Source organism: Aptenodytes forsteri, unplaced genomic scaffold (genome assembly GCF_000699145.1).
Source record: "Aptenodytes forsteri isolate BGI_AS27 unplaced genomic scaffold, ASM69914v1 Scaffold227, whole genome shotgun sequence".
Lineage (NCBI taxonomy): Eukaryota > Metazoa > Chordata > Aves > Sphenisciformes > Spheniscidae > Aptenodytes > Aptenodytes forsteri.
This window is the reverse complement of record NW_008795365.1, coordinates 4,193,537-4,208,278: the sequence shown is the minus strand read 5'-3', so window position 1 is coordinate 4,208,278 and position 14,742 is coordinate 4,193,537. Positions and strand designations below refer to the sequence as shown.

Below are 14,742 nucleotides of genomic sequence, written 5' to 3'. Positions count from 1 at the left end.
CCAAAGAAGATTGCCTCTTCTGAAATCCTGAATACATTTCTGAATGGAAAAGTATTTAGATTAAAAAACCCGCAGCACAAAACCACTACCATCTGGAATAAGAACCAGAAATCCCGTTTACATCCCCTTTTAGTTTGCAGCTTGCCTACGTATTAACTAATTGTTTGTAGTTCTGCCGCTGTCTACAAGGGGCTCTATCAGAGCAAAACCATGCGTTTAATGTCACTGCAACAGTTTCAAATATGTACATACGATTTAGAAAGAAAGTGAAAAGACAAACGTTTATTTTAAGTAACGTTTTATACATGGCATGCATCTGAAAAGAAATCCTTTATCACGTAACTATCACTCAAGTTTCCTGATCGAGGGCGTACAATCTCGGACATGAATGAAAGGGTACCATCACCTACGCTGGTATATACAGATATAAAAATATACACAACAGTTAATTTTACAGAGCAACAGAGCTGAGTGAATACTGTGCACACTGCACTCTCCGAGTTTGGACAGCTGAACGTCCAAACTGCAAAGGCAACAGGAACACTGCAGAGATCGTTATCAGAGTCAAGACGAAACGGCATCAGAACTCTGACACAGTGTAAAAATATAAGGCAGAAGCCACTTTCTTCTGAATTGTAGGGAAGAGCAGAGCACACCGAGACTCTCCATCTTGCTTTTAAAAGTAGTTCCAGCAAGGAGTTGTACATGCAAAACGTAAATTTGCATCAACAGTGCAACAACAAAAGAATACTGAACAGTAGCTCAATCATACAAACTTAAAAAACGGTAACATGTACTTTATGCATCTCTCCTCACAAAATACCTAGGATTTGTCAGTGCATTAGTGTTAAAGTGGCATTAAAAAAACTTCTGCTATTATAACAGATGCAGAATTATTTTGGAAATGCATAGCATCTACATTTTTATTGTCTTTGTAATTATTCGGTTGGCATAGGCACCATTCTAGTCACACCAGCATTAAGAATTCTTGGTGGAAACAGCCGTTCTTCTCAATTCATACACAGCTATTCTTGACTGCTTGTCTTGATTTTGATTTCAACAAATAAATGCTTTTTAAAGTTCAAAAATATACCCTATGAATATGAAAAGAACTATATACAACATACCTAAGACACAGGGTTAGCTGGCTGCCGTACGTGTAACACACTGAAGAGAAACATTCAAGTTTGACAGACTTTTTTTTTGTTTTTTGTTTTTTTTTTTTGAGATGAAAGGCCTTTGGGTTGGAAGCATATCAAAGACAACAGTGCAGTAGGCTGAGAATTCCTTTAGCTCAGATCAGAACTAAGGCATTGTATGATAAAATATACATTTATATTTGGTGCAATGTTACTGTCAATTTTAGAATCTAGATCACGTCAAACGCTATAATTTGTCACTCTAGTAAACGTACATATCCATCTTCTATCACAAACTCAAACCTTGGGGGGGGGAATTATCAAACGCTAAACCTATACTGTTTTTTTCTAATTTGACATTGAGGAAAAAATGCTAAGCCAAACAAACTATAATCCCCAAAAAAACCTTATGGTAGGAGTTCACATCCTCTTAGTCTTTACTCACCGAAAGTTAAACATATCCTTGAACTTTACTAAAAAGAAAGGTTAAGATTTTAAACTGCTACTTCAAATTACTTTTTGCATTTTAAAATTTTCAATTATCCATTCATTCTATGCTTGGTGCCCCCTCTGATTATCTCCCAGTGTTGCCCGTCTCCTGTCATTCCTATATGGCCTCCCTCTAAAGTTTCGCTGGTACTGGTAGCCGTCATCTCTGCTTCTGCTGGGTGGTCCTTTCCAGGCTTCCTCGTTTCTTTGGAACTGGTATCCTCCCCTACTGGAGTAACCCCACTCGAGTCTAGGCCTTCTGCCTCCTCCGTAAGTCTGGCTGTAGAATTGCTTGGATCTGCCGCTTCTCAGCATATCGGAAACCTCACTCTCGTCTTCAGAGCTCTCTTCCCTCGTTCTCTGTGCCCTGCTTTCTGTCTGCAGATTACCAGCACCCTTGGAATCTCTACCTTTATCAGTCTTCTCCTTACGACTGGGAATGCTATTTTTCAGTTCATTTTTCGGTGGTTCTGCCAACAGTGGCGGAGTGTTGGGCACTGCCGTCTGCCTCTCAGTCCCCTGTGTTTGTGGAGAACGATTTCGCGGCCCGGCTGGTTTTTGCTTAGCGGGAGAAGCCGAAGGGCAAGTCTGCTCCAACTGAGGTGCCCTAGCTGAAGTTTCTTTCGGGGCACTGCATTCACTGCTTGCACCAGCCACAGGGAACGGTACGGTGTTCAAGGCGCTGCTGCTGTTAGTCTTCTGAAGCTGTTCCGCAGAGTTTACTACAGGAACTGGAGGGCTGCATTCTTTAGCCACATACATGTTCACAGAGGTGCTAGCTGTTGCCTCTTTGTCCTCAGGTGACATGACAACGTTAGGCCTCGCTACTGAATTTTCCATGAAACCCTGAACTGGGTACCCGTACCAAAAGTGAGGAAAGAAAGGAGGGGCTATTGGAAGAGCTCCTAGAAAGTGATTGTGTCCAAAGGGCGGCTGTGGGAACATATTTTTCCCTCTCAGGGACTCCTCATAGTTTGCATGAAGAGCTTGCACTGGATTCTCCGATTCTACACAGACCTGTCCTTGGCTTTCTGACACCTGAGCTGTAGGTATAATCAGAGGCAGTGATGGAGATCTACCATCAACCTGTGGAATTTGACCATTGGCTCTGGCCTCGCTCTGAACAGGAAAGTGCCTGTTTGTTCGTGCAGTTTCGTTTTCATTCTGAGTCGGCGGAGCCTCCTGGAACCAGGGGTTGTGCGGATACACAGGAAGGGACACATTTGGGTACATTCTACAAGCAGCTAAATAGGCCTGGTGCAGGGGGTACAAGTAAGAATGGGGTGCCCACATGGGACAACTGTATGCCTGCAAGACAGGAGGGGGGGGAAGTATTTGGTCTTTTGAATGTTCAGACAGACATAATAGCACACAGGTCATTTAAAATTTTGAAACAGTTAATTACAGGCAGTAACGGTTAATTTTATTTAAAGTGACTGCCCTCCATTCCAAATATCCAGGACTCCAGGATGATGTCCTCATTTTTTGTTTTCCTTCCAAATGCAGTTGCAATGGGCAAGTTATGACCAGTAAGAAAACTTGGTAACAATTTCTATGAAGTTAATTTAAACACATGATGCTATTAAGTCAAGCTTTAGCTATGCATTTTGAAGACACACATTTCAAATTCATTTTCCAGAATCACAATTATTAATTGGCAATTTGCCCTACTAGCTCACTTTTCAAAATTCTAAGGGATAACAGTCAAAACAACAAGAAGTCATACCACGCGCATATTTTCACTTCATCATAAAAAAAAAGGGGGGGGGGGGGGGAAGACTACACTGAGATCTGAAGTTAGATCATTTCCCCAAGGACAATTTGTAAAGATTGAAATCCATATATATACACAAAACCCACAGATCAGCTTTCTTAGAAGCCCTTTCATAAAGTAAGGGGATAGGTTTCATTAGAATATACACCACTTTCCAGCTACCGGTGGGAGTCACACAATGGACACGCCATTTTCAGCAGCAACCTTTTCTGTGCTGTTCGTGAACACAAGCTACGTTCGCAATACTGAGGTCATCCACCTCAGGTGGCGACCCCCTTCCCTCTCCTCTACCTCCATGTTAACGAACTAGCACACAGTGGCTTACGGTCACATTGCTCAGAGAGAGAGTTTATAAATGCAGACTTTGTGTTTGTACTATGGTACATAGCAACTGGCCCAAGAGCAACATTGTAGGATGTTTTTATAATACAATGTGCCAAATGCACATATTTCAGGCCATATGGAACACCATGCAAGGCTGCTGGAGGCACAAGGCTGTCTAAGAAAACACTGGAGTAGGTAAAGGGCAGAGCCCAAAACCTGGCACGGTCTTGTCTGTGCCATCTGTAGAAACAGCCCCCGGAGCAAACCATCCTGAGAAGCCTACCCAGACCTCCTCTCAACGGGAACCAGTCGGTTCACTCTGAACGAGCAGCTGGAAGGGGGTGGGTAACAGTGCGGCAGGATCTGGGCCCAAAGCAGTGGACAGGGTAACGCAGAAAGTAGTGCCCAGGTCTACCATACTATTTGGTCACCAGCTGAGGAGCACAACTACTAGAACATGGTACTTTCACCGGTAGATGGTGCTGAAGCACCAAAATGACAGACTATATCCTAAATAATACAAAGTACCAGTAAGGAGAGTCCCAAATATACGTAGGCTTATGAAACAAACGTTGTTTAAATATATTGCAGTGACACTTGCTAATGACTTACGGATTTTCTATTAAGCAAAGAGACTTGTATTAGGCACACAGTTATGAAATCTAAATTTACTTTGTAAGTTGTGCTGAACATTCCCTCTTTCCATGCACAGACACCAAAGAAAATCATTACTTATGGCCAAAGTCATGTGGAATAAGCCCGAGAGCTCTTGGCACCTTTTCCAAAGTAGTTTGCCTGACAGAAGGAGTAAGAGAAGGTAAAAAAGGAACATTTTTATGTGCAGAAGGGAGAGACTAAGCAAACAACTAGTCCTTACCAAGAAATGGAAAATGTTGCCTTTTTGGATGAGCCTCTTCCCCAACCACACACACAGATTTGCACCACATATACACATCAACCACTATTACAGTTACTTAGAAGGTTAAAAGTAAAATACTGTTGTCCTTAACCTGAGCAGAACGGACAGACACGCAGGTTACTTAAGGGAGTGTCCTCAGGGAAAGACATACTAGGTATTTGTACTGCAATGGCTTTGCCAGTACAGACATGGTCAAAGCTGGAGGGCCTTTTCTCTTTTACTCTACACTGCTTCTGAAAGAATGCATCTTCAAACTCACAATGGTTTACCTGTGAATTTGTAAAGCACAATCTGTTGACTGTATAGCCACAGTTGGAAGCCAATAGTTCTCACTATCGCTGTTGAAATAAAATTTATTTCTGTTGACTTGGAACTGCAAATGTGGACCACTATTGGGATCCCAGTTAATAGAAGACAAAATAAGAAAAGTATTTCAAATTTAAGGATGAACTTGAAGTGTACAGCTGCAGCAACCGAACTTCTGCACTCTAAGTACTACCAAATACAAGCAAATTTTATGGTATAACAAACACAAAAACATAAGTAAGTTTGAAGAGTTACCTTCACACCAAGATTGAAGAAAAATCTAAGAATATTCTTATCTAGGAAAAAAAACAGAAAAAGATCTATGAAGACCTAAAATATTACACTTCATCTGATCCAAAAATTAGTCCCTGCATAAAGTTCCATTTCAGTAGAGAAACACTGGTATTAAGTTGCAGCTATGTCTTTGATGATTGGGGGGTGGTGCGTGGGGGGGTGGGTGGGGGGGGGGGGCTGCCACACTGAGGTATCTAGAACACAACTGCAGTTTAAATTTCAATTTTAACAGTTTGTGGAACTGAACTTCTGGTTTTTAAAGAAACAGTTCAGTAAACAAACACCACCGTGCAGTCAGACATGATTTGTTCTTTATGGGCATATTCCATATTTGTAGTATGCCAAAACCTGTATTTTCCCAGACCAGTAAGGAAATGCTCAACAACTTCCAAGCTTTTGATTACAAGAGAAAACCTGTAACTGTAAAAGGAAGCAGTTCTCCAAAGAGAATCCTTTACATTCACAAAACCTCAAGTTATGGTGGGTCAAGCTAAGAACCACAAAATGATCATAGCAGATTTCCAGGTGCAACCACTTAAAATAATCGCACTGTTAGCAACGCAAACTAAAGAGTTGCAACTCTATTCAATAGTCCCTCCCACGCCTTAAATCATGGAATGACAACAATTCAATCTTTTGACACAGACTAACAACAGGACCAAAGAAGTTGTCTTTATCTACATTTTAAGAAAAGAAAGCCTATTAGGAAAAATGGTATAAAATCCAGACCTCCTTCTAGCTTCTCACCTTTAGGCAAGTCTTCCCCAGTATTGCACAGGGAGTAAGAGGGTGCAACGGCTCTTTCTCCCTTTTCACTAAAAGGGAATCCAGGGTATAGTGGATCCTGATAAGGATTCAGAGTCTGAGGCAAAGGCATTAAAGGCTGGTTAACTGCTTGTAGCGACACAGGAACTCCAGCAACTGGAGCAGATGTTACCTGAGCCTGTGATACAATAGAGTCAGGTCCTGTTGCTGGGGCTGGCATCAATGAAGAAGCAGGTATTTGGGCTGGAATACCTAAGGGAAAAAAACATACATACATGCATACATATATATATAGCACTCAACTATATACAATCACAAAGAAAATGACAACAAGAAAGCAAGTTTCACAAGACAGAAAAAAAAAAAAAGAAAAAAGGTATTCAGGAAGACATAAGAGGACATTCTTGAGTCGGGAAGTTACAAACAAAAGATTTGGCTAAACACAGAGAATAGTTTTCAGAAAGAGTGAAACAGTTAAGCTTTCCAGAAATAGCTAAACCCTTCCCATATTTATTTTTAAAATTATGAATACCAGAAGGAAATAGGAAAGGAAAAAAAGGGGGCAACTGAAACTTACATGTGAATCTCTGCAGTTCTCATTCTGACTAGTCATTTACAGTCAACTCTGAATCTGAGCTCAGATTAACTGGGCTATGCATCTTCTGTCACAGATGTGGTCCAGTATGACAGGATTATTACCACATCATGTGAACATAGTATGCTGATTTGAAAGCTAGTTCTTGTACAGAAACACAACAGTGGGAGAGAAAATACAGCACCTGATCTAACGAGCAATATTGAATCTAAGCTAATTCCACGTATCAGAAGATATGCACAGCACAGACCATTACACCAGCTTTGCAGCTCAGGCCCAAATGGCTCTCATTAGTTCCAGACGTACCAGACCCAAGCTGAGTCCTTAGCGAATCAAGGAGCTTATTACATGGGGGACAGAGCGCAGACACGTATCAAGCTTCAACATGCTGACAATGTGTTCTACCTTAAGCAGATCCTCAGAATAAGCCCCCTCAAAACTCAATGCTATCCCACTCAGGAGAAAAACAGAGAATTGAGTACACATCCCTCTTCCACCTTCACGCAGGGAGTAAAGCAAGCTATACATATAGGCAATCAAAGACCTACTAGAACTCTCACTAGCTTTCAGCAGTAAGAAACTACATTCCTATGAATGACTGCCTTTGGAACGTGAAGTTATATGAAACAGTGTCTCCTGGAAGCATCTTCAATTTAGCAAGACAGTTAAAGTATTTTTCAGGGTTAGTAGTTTCTGATTTATGTTAATATTTCTTCAAACCTGCTGGTCCATAGGTTGTTGGCTCACTTGGCCAAGCTGGCACAATGGCTGGTACAGAAGGCACTGCTGGAGGTAAATGCACCTCAGAAAAGACTGGTGAGGGTGTTGGAGTTACGCTTGGTAAGCATTCTGTCAGGTTCTATAAAAACAAAGAGATCACATGAAACTATTCGAAGTCACCATTGTTGGTGACCCCTAATGTGTCTGACTTCTACCAAAAAAGGCTTGATGACTCAGTATTATCCAGACTACCACCATCACCATAGCAAAACATTAACTAGTAACGTACCAGGCTGTATACATAAAAGAGATCTGAGATACATTACATCACTGTGTGAAGAACTCTGCACTGAGCTCTATCCAGAACATGCCTGTACCACAGACAGCCATCAGTGTTATAACCACCTCCACGAGCATTAAATTTAAGTATCTCCCATCCAAAAGAAAAGCCACCCTCATAAACGATTACCAATAACCTTGGAGAAACCTGAAAAAGCAAAGGTAAAGAATTTAAAGTGAAAAGCATGGTTATCTTAGTAGAAAGATAAGAAATATATCCTTTCTCTTCTGAGAGAGGGGTTACTTTTACTTTTCTATCAAGGGTTGTCCTTTTACAATCTTTGTTGGACATAACAGTTTCCTAACTATAAATACGAAATTTTAGCATTATCACCATATAAATGACTATGTAATTAGAAGCCAGTATTATAATACATACGTGGCTGTGACGAAGCTCCCCTTTGTCTGAAGTCTCCTGACTGGAAAACTTTGAAATCAAACAAACATTTCTTACTTGCTCAGCAAGAACCGGAGAATCTGTTTTTAGTTGTTCCAAAGGAGATGAAGCTTTTGGATAACTCTCATCTTGACTATTCTTCTAAAGCAAAGTTAGAAACAACAGACACAGCTAGTCTAATATTAAGATTTACTTTTCAAAGAGGCATTCAAAGATATTAAACCACACTACATACAAAGTGGGCTAAGCACCCAATCACTATTATACTAGTGTAACATTTTGCTCATTGAAAGGACAGCAAAGGTTAAAAGCCAACAAGAGGCCACAAATCTTCACTGAACTTCAGAGATCATGGTCTGTTAGCACAGTAGCTATTAGTAAACATCAAATCTTCTGTGGTCCCATTATACTGAAAGTACAGACTACTAAGCAATTACAAATCCAGATTCGTAAGTGCTCTCGATAGCCCAGATTTGAGAACTCAGATTGCAGAGAAAGACTGTAAGTATGGGTTACGGGGGCTGAGGAAAGCTGACAGCAATACAAGCCTCCAACCTTAGAAGTATTTCACTAAAAGCTGTAAAGCAGCAGCAGCAATCACAGCTCTAAAGGCAGCTATTGCTCTGCTAATCATGTATCAGAGAAGCAATAACATTAAAAAAAAATTTGGTCTTTTCTTTAAGATTACCTCAGATGAATTTGGCTCAAGCTTCTGACTTAAGTGGATCTGCCTGGAATTTGACTCTGTAACACCAAGACATAACCTAGTAAATGAACCATTACACCATTTATGGCTATCACAACTTAAGCCACTTAAAAGTTTGTCTTTCCAAAGTTAAACCTTCAAAACAAAACCTACCTCAGCACATATTACTTCAGAAAACTTAAACTTCAATTTTTATCAAAGATCAAAGCATCCTAAAATAAACAGTTGTTAGGGCAGTAACAGAGCAGCTACTTCAACCTGGGTTTTCAAAGCTCTACAGGAGTTCTTTACTGATGTTTGTTAACCATTTCGGTGATGCTTCAGGGAAGCAGGAAAGAAATGTGGCTGTCGCTTTAAACACATATCATTCATCCTAAATCCCTCCTAGTGACAAAGAAATAAGTTTGTACTTTAAGTGAAAATGTTTTGATCTGCATTTCCATATTCAAGTGTTAAGATAACAGAAGCTTAAAAGTCTTGTCTACTTTTGACTGAGTAAAAGATAGATCAGTTTAGAAGGTTTCAATGGTTCAAAAGATCTAGAAAGTTTTCAGACTGATGCAGAAAGTTTAATTTCTCGAGCACCAGAAAACACGTGGTGGGGGAGACGGTGTTGAAAAACAGTCATGGCATAATCTTCATATAATAAGATCTGTACAAGTTCTTCACATTCTAGCTTATGTTCAAATCTGGTTACCACTGCTTGTCAATCAAATTCATGCACGTAAGTTTAATAGCAGCCGCTGAATAGGTATGTCCTTTTTAAAAGCTTAGTATATGCACCATCACAACTAGACAACAATGTAAATTTAAACAATATGAATTACGAGAATTACTGCCGATTCCCCTAGCACCAACAAGAATCTCTAAATACTCAGAAGGAAGTACAGTTTATTCCCATAGGATTTTTAACCTAGTTTCAAAAGAGGCAATGCAATCCAGAGCATCACAAAAAACAGAGAAAGTTGTACATGCCATGCACTTGAGCAAAATCTATCATGACACTGTAGCAATGAGCTTTCTCTACATGATCATTCTTTTTGGCATTGCTGAGGAAACAGGTTTTCAAATGAAACAAGTTTTCAAATGTTTGGAGAATGAAAAATAGTCATCAGTCCTTGTGAGACCATTCAAGAAGGCATTACATGTTTTAAGAGGGACTAAGGAGCACAAGTACCATAAATACACAACAGCAATGCCTCTGCTGTTGCCAGAGATAAGGGAATAAAAAAAATTCAAAAAACAGAGGGAAGGAACAGCTTCTAAGAGGAGGCTAAAGAGTTTGAGTTTTATTTAGTCGGGGGGGGAAGAGGTGGGAGAAGCCAAGATCAAATTCAGTGTTTAGTTATGGCAAAGCTGACAGGACAAAAAATAATTAAAAAAAATAAAATAAAAAGGTACTATCAGTTGCATTTAGCAAAGATTTACTAACTACCTCCTGACAGCTACAGGTTTCATCTATTACTGCCGCGTTCCACTTCCTCACAGAAGAGGAAAAGCTTAGAGTCAATGAAGAGAAGCTAAAAAGTGTTATAACAGATTGAGGGAAGGGACAAAACCCAAACAAATTTTGACCATGCAACAGCTCTTTCTACTGTGAACAGGGGTTTTTTTTCCAACTCTTCTGTACACCATCTTCTCCCCTCTTTCTCTACCATTGTATGCTAATCCTTAACCATGTCACATTGAATACTTTTACCTGCTTTTCTCTTAACCGACTCCAGGAAGCACCCTTAATACTCCTCCCACTGGCACTTTCTGCCACACTCACTAGAATTTCAATAGGATCGAATTTAGGGTAGCTCTGATAGTCTTTTCTTTTCTCACTCCTCTTCCCATTTACTACAAAAATCCCAGCAAGGAGCCTGCTCTCTCAGCCACATTCACAAAGCAGGAAGACGTACTTTCTTCCCAAACCACACCTTTGGTACCTTGAGCCTAGCTTAGTTTGGCACTATTACTTATGATAATTTTCCCCTCGTTGCCTAAAAAGATGCCCCATCTTGAATAAATTCTGAGGCTGGTAATAAAAACAAGCAAACAAAAAAAGCCTTGATCTAAAAACGTTTATTTTTACCTTTATCCTTCTGCTCTTCCACCTCTGCTGTCCACTTGCTGTTTCTTCTCTCATTATTTGAGAACTTTTTCTGATTTAAATTATCCACAGTCTGTGTAGCAGCCTGACAGACTGACTGATTCTGAAGAAGTTTACAAAAGCAGAAATATGAGTTTATATAAGAAGTCCAATAACACTTTGCCATCATCTGATATGATACTACTATGCCTTCGTGACACACAATACTTATCTCTGTGACAGGCAGAAAGATGGGGAGAAAAAAAAGCAGTCTTTATCAGTATCATTCAGATTCATCCACTTTCATTCATTGCTAAATTTTGCAAAGTGTCCCTTAAAAGCATTCATGTAATTAGTTTACATGACAAACAAGAACTGCTTCACTCAGACAATATCCACTTTAAAAATCACATCCTCCTTCTGCAGGTGAGCAAATACAGCACACTGTTAACCACAGCTCAGAGAGAGAGCGCAACCTCTGTCCGTTAGGCTTCAGTCTTAGTCTGCTCTTTGCAGCGCAGAAGAGTGGTACATTTCTTCTTGATTGCACCAATATAAGTAATTACTGCTTAAGAACTGAAAGATACAGCGCAGAAGTCACTTCCGCAAAGCAAGAGATTTAAGGCCCATCTTTCACCTACTCATTCTTCCCAGCCTGGTTCTTGTTTCTATTTGCCCTAGAATTTAAATCCAAAAAGCCCCACACGTCTCTAGAATAAACCTACATAGACAGCAGCTCTATACCCACAGGATCTGCTCACTCCCTGGATGTACTGAGACTCAATCCACTTTCTTTAAAAATTGCATCAATGGAATAAACTCTCAAAATCTAAAGGCTACATTCTTCCCTTAGACATAGACAAGACCACTGAAGCCAGCTCAGCTCCACGACAGAGAAAGAGCAAGCCTGACAAAGAATTTGCATTACTTATGATACCAGGCAAGTTCTCACACCAGTAAGTTCTCAGGCTAAAAAGAAAAGTCACTGATAAATAAAATAGGTTTTATGTGAACCGAATCAGAAACAATCACCTAGTCACCTCTCATACTAATTCAAGCACCGCAGTGCCATTTTACTGAGCTATTTCTCAGCTAAATTAAACTGTACTTCAGAGCAAGTTTTGTCCTCACCTTGAAGTTTGATCCCACCATACAAGAAAAAGACAACATCTGAGTAACTGTAAGGGAGTGCAAAGCCTTCCAAAGACAGAAGAAACATGAAGAAGCCCACAGCTTCAGAAGCTCACGTCTACTATATTTACATGCCTGAAGAACTGTGTATAGTGGACACTAATTATTCCCAGGGGAATAATTAATACATATGTGTCTTATCTTGAATAATAAAGCATTGTAGATTCACATATTTCTATGTAGAAAGTGAGTGCGAAGAAAATATCCTTAACTTTTGAATTCTATTGTAATGCAAGGACAGCAAAACAACAATTGCTAATTAAAGGTTCATGGACAAGTATGAAAAATGCACTATTAATTACAATGAAAAAAACATACATTGGGAAGAGCGGGAAAAGCTTGTTCATCCCTCTGCTGGATCTCATAAAGCGAACGAGATTCTTCTATAGCCTGTTTCTCCCTGCGTTCCTCTGGAGACAGGCCAAAGTAGTTACAATCTCTGCTGCCATGGTTCAGATCCTCGGTTCTGTCCCGGTCTGGTTTTCTGTAAAGGAAAAAAATGAAACGGGATCACTTTGACAAAGAAGTTCACCAGTATCAAACACAATACAAACTCATGGTCTAGAAGGAAGAAAGAAGATATTTATATAGCACTGCTTATGTGATTCCACATATACCAGATTTCTTTCTGCCTATTGCAAGTTACCCATACACATAAAATTTAAGGAAGGGAAAGAATGGATTTTGTCCATGATTTATTCAGTTCAATACAATTTTGTAAGACTTTATAACAAATGGTAATTATTAGATCATAGTTAAAAAACAAATGCCTACATCAAGTGATCTAATCCATTTCTGTGCCAACTGAGAACTGACCACCCCCCATCTGCTATCTATGAACATGCAAGAGAAAGTTGGGGAAGAAGATTTCTGTAAATAAAACAACAAAAGGGAAAATGCATTATATTTTTCAGTGTCTGAAGCATCACTACACAAAATTAACATCACTGTTTCAGCTTTCTGAATAACTTAACTAAACATTTTAGGATACTCATGTATTTAGGTTAAAGGTGGAAGAAAAACGCCCTTAAAATGTTGCATGTGGCAGACTCCAAAGACACCCCAGCCCCATTTATTCCACAACGAGTTAGGATACAGAAGAGTGACAGAATAGACCATGAAGATTTTGGGTTTGTAGCCAATTACAGAATAGTCTTTTAGACAGGATAGAAGACGACTAGCAATGATGAAAACAGAAACTGCCGCAGCAGCACAATGAATCAAAAAAATCACTACCAACAAATGCAGGCAACATGCTGTTCTCATACTCCTTCAAGTAATCAGTCATAACATGAAGCAATCCTCTATGACAGGTTCTGCAGAAGCTGAGGGAAGATCGTAGCCATGCCCAAGAAGCACTACATGCAACACTACTTCAGCCCCAACCAGAAAAACAAAACCAACATCCACTTTCCAAGAAGAAACTGCAGTTTAGTGTACAGTGCTTCCAGGGGAGATGCTGCCATGCAAGAAAAAAAATGGGAGCTCATGATGGCAGCAATTTTGAAAAAGGTTTAAAAATAATAATAAAAAAGAATTATTTTTCCTGTGCTTGTGTGTATTCTTAAGGACTTGGAACACTTCTTAAGAATTCAATGGCAACGTATTTCAAAAGAGCATGTTGGAAGCATCTGAAGCAGGCACCTGGGCTCCAAGAAGCTCAGCTAGAGTTCAAGATAAGGAAGATGTTATTTGCAGTTTTACCTTACAGTTTGGGAAGGATTCCTGCCTGGAGCTTTTTGCTCAGTTGAGGTCTGATGAGGTTGGGGTCCAGAACATAAGAACTGATGCTGCCTGGTTCCCACAGTATGCTGAAGTCGAGGAGGTAGTGCTGACTGGGGTTTTATTGACTTGCTCTGATTCTTTGGCCCTCTGCAATCTGCATCTGTGATAAAGATGTGGAAACAGGTTTTGGGTTTTTTTAATCATTTTTTTAAGCTCTTTGGGACAAAACAGCTGACAATAAAGATTCTGCCACACAAAGACAGGTACAATCCTACCGGGCTGAGCATTCTGCCCCCATGTTGGGAAAAACTTTTTTATCTTCTTCCCTGGCACAGTGTTCCAGCCCTCCATAGGAGAGGCCTGTGGAAGAGGTTTAAGGCTCTTCAGTGAGACAGCATGCCTACAAAACAAGGAATTATGGAGGGAAAAATATCTTAAAAGACCAGACTGGGGCTTGCATAAATTAATACCACATGTTTACTAAGACTGATGGATCTTTCCATTTTTGAGAGCATTGCATTCAAAGTCCTTTGTTCTTTATGATTACATTCAAGCAATGTGTGGAAGAACAAACCGTCCTTTTTCCTTTTTTTTTTTCTTTAAGTAAAACTCTCTGATAAGTTGATGCAAACTTATCCAGTAGAGAATGATCAGCCATTTGTGAAGCGAGTATTATAATGTCTTCAGGGCAGACAGAAAAGGAGAATGATCAGAAAAAGCAATATACTCAGATAAACTTATCACAAACACTGCAATAGATGTCAAGATTGAAAAACACTGTATTGGTGTTTTATATCCCAGAGCAATTACTGCGTTTTTAATTGAGGATGCTGTAAGGATGTCCAAGCAACTGTTTACATTATTTGAAAGAAATATCTATAATAATATATATATAATAATATAATTCAAATCTATAATAGACAGTTCAAATCAGGTTAAATCTCAATTTGAAAAGGGAACAAACTGCAAGACAATCTTCAGATCT

General features: G+C 39.6%; 1 protein-coding gene across 3 annotated transcripts in view; it reads right to left on the bottom strand.

The window, feature by feature from the left end:
- Nucleotides 1–262: 262 nt before the first annotated feature.
- The window catches only part of OTUD4 (OTU deubiquitinase 4), a 32,396-nt gene continuing 17,916 nt past the window's right edge, over nt 263–14,742 (bottom strand). Inside the window, exons 12-22 of one of the 3 annotated variants that reach the window (XM_009280256.2) lie at nt 14,033–14,157; nt 13,737–13,917; nt 12,351–12,516; nt 10,845–10,965; nt 8,750–8,805; nt 8,044–8,202; nt 7,326–7,464; nt 6,183–6,262; nt 5,993–6,107; nt 5,207–5,247; nt 263–2,936 (exon numbers count right to left, since the gene is read on the bottom strand). In XM_009280256.2, coding sequence (XP_009278531.1) covers nt 1,692–2,936; nt 5,207–5,247; nt 5,993–6,107; nt 6,183–6,262; nt 7,326–7,464; nt 8,044–8,202; nt 8,750–8,805; nt 10,845–10,965; nt 12,351–12,516; nt 13,737–13,917; nt 14,033–14,157 — 2,428 coding nt within the window. In that variant the 3' untranslated portion in view covers nt 263–1,691. Of the gene's footprint in view, nt 2,937–5,206; nt 5,248–5,992; nt 6,263–7,325; nt 7,465–8,043; nt 8,203–8,749; nt 8,806–10,844; nt 10,966–12,350; nt 12,517–13,736; nt 13,918–14,032; nt 14,158–14,742 lie in introns of all 3 variants that reach the window. The other 2 variants (XM_019472338.1, XM_019472339.1) reach the window with 2 other exon arrangements.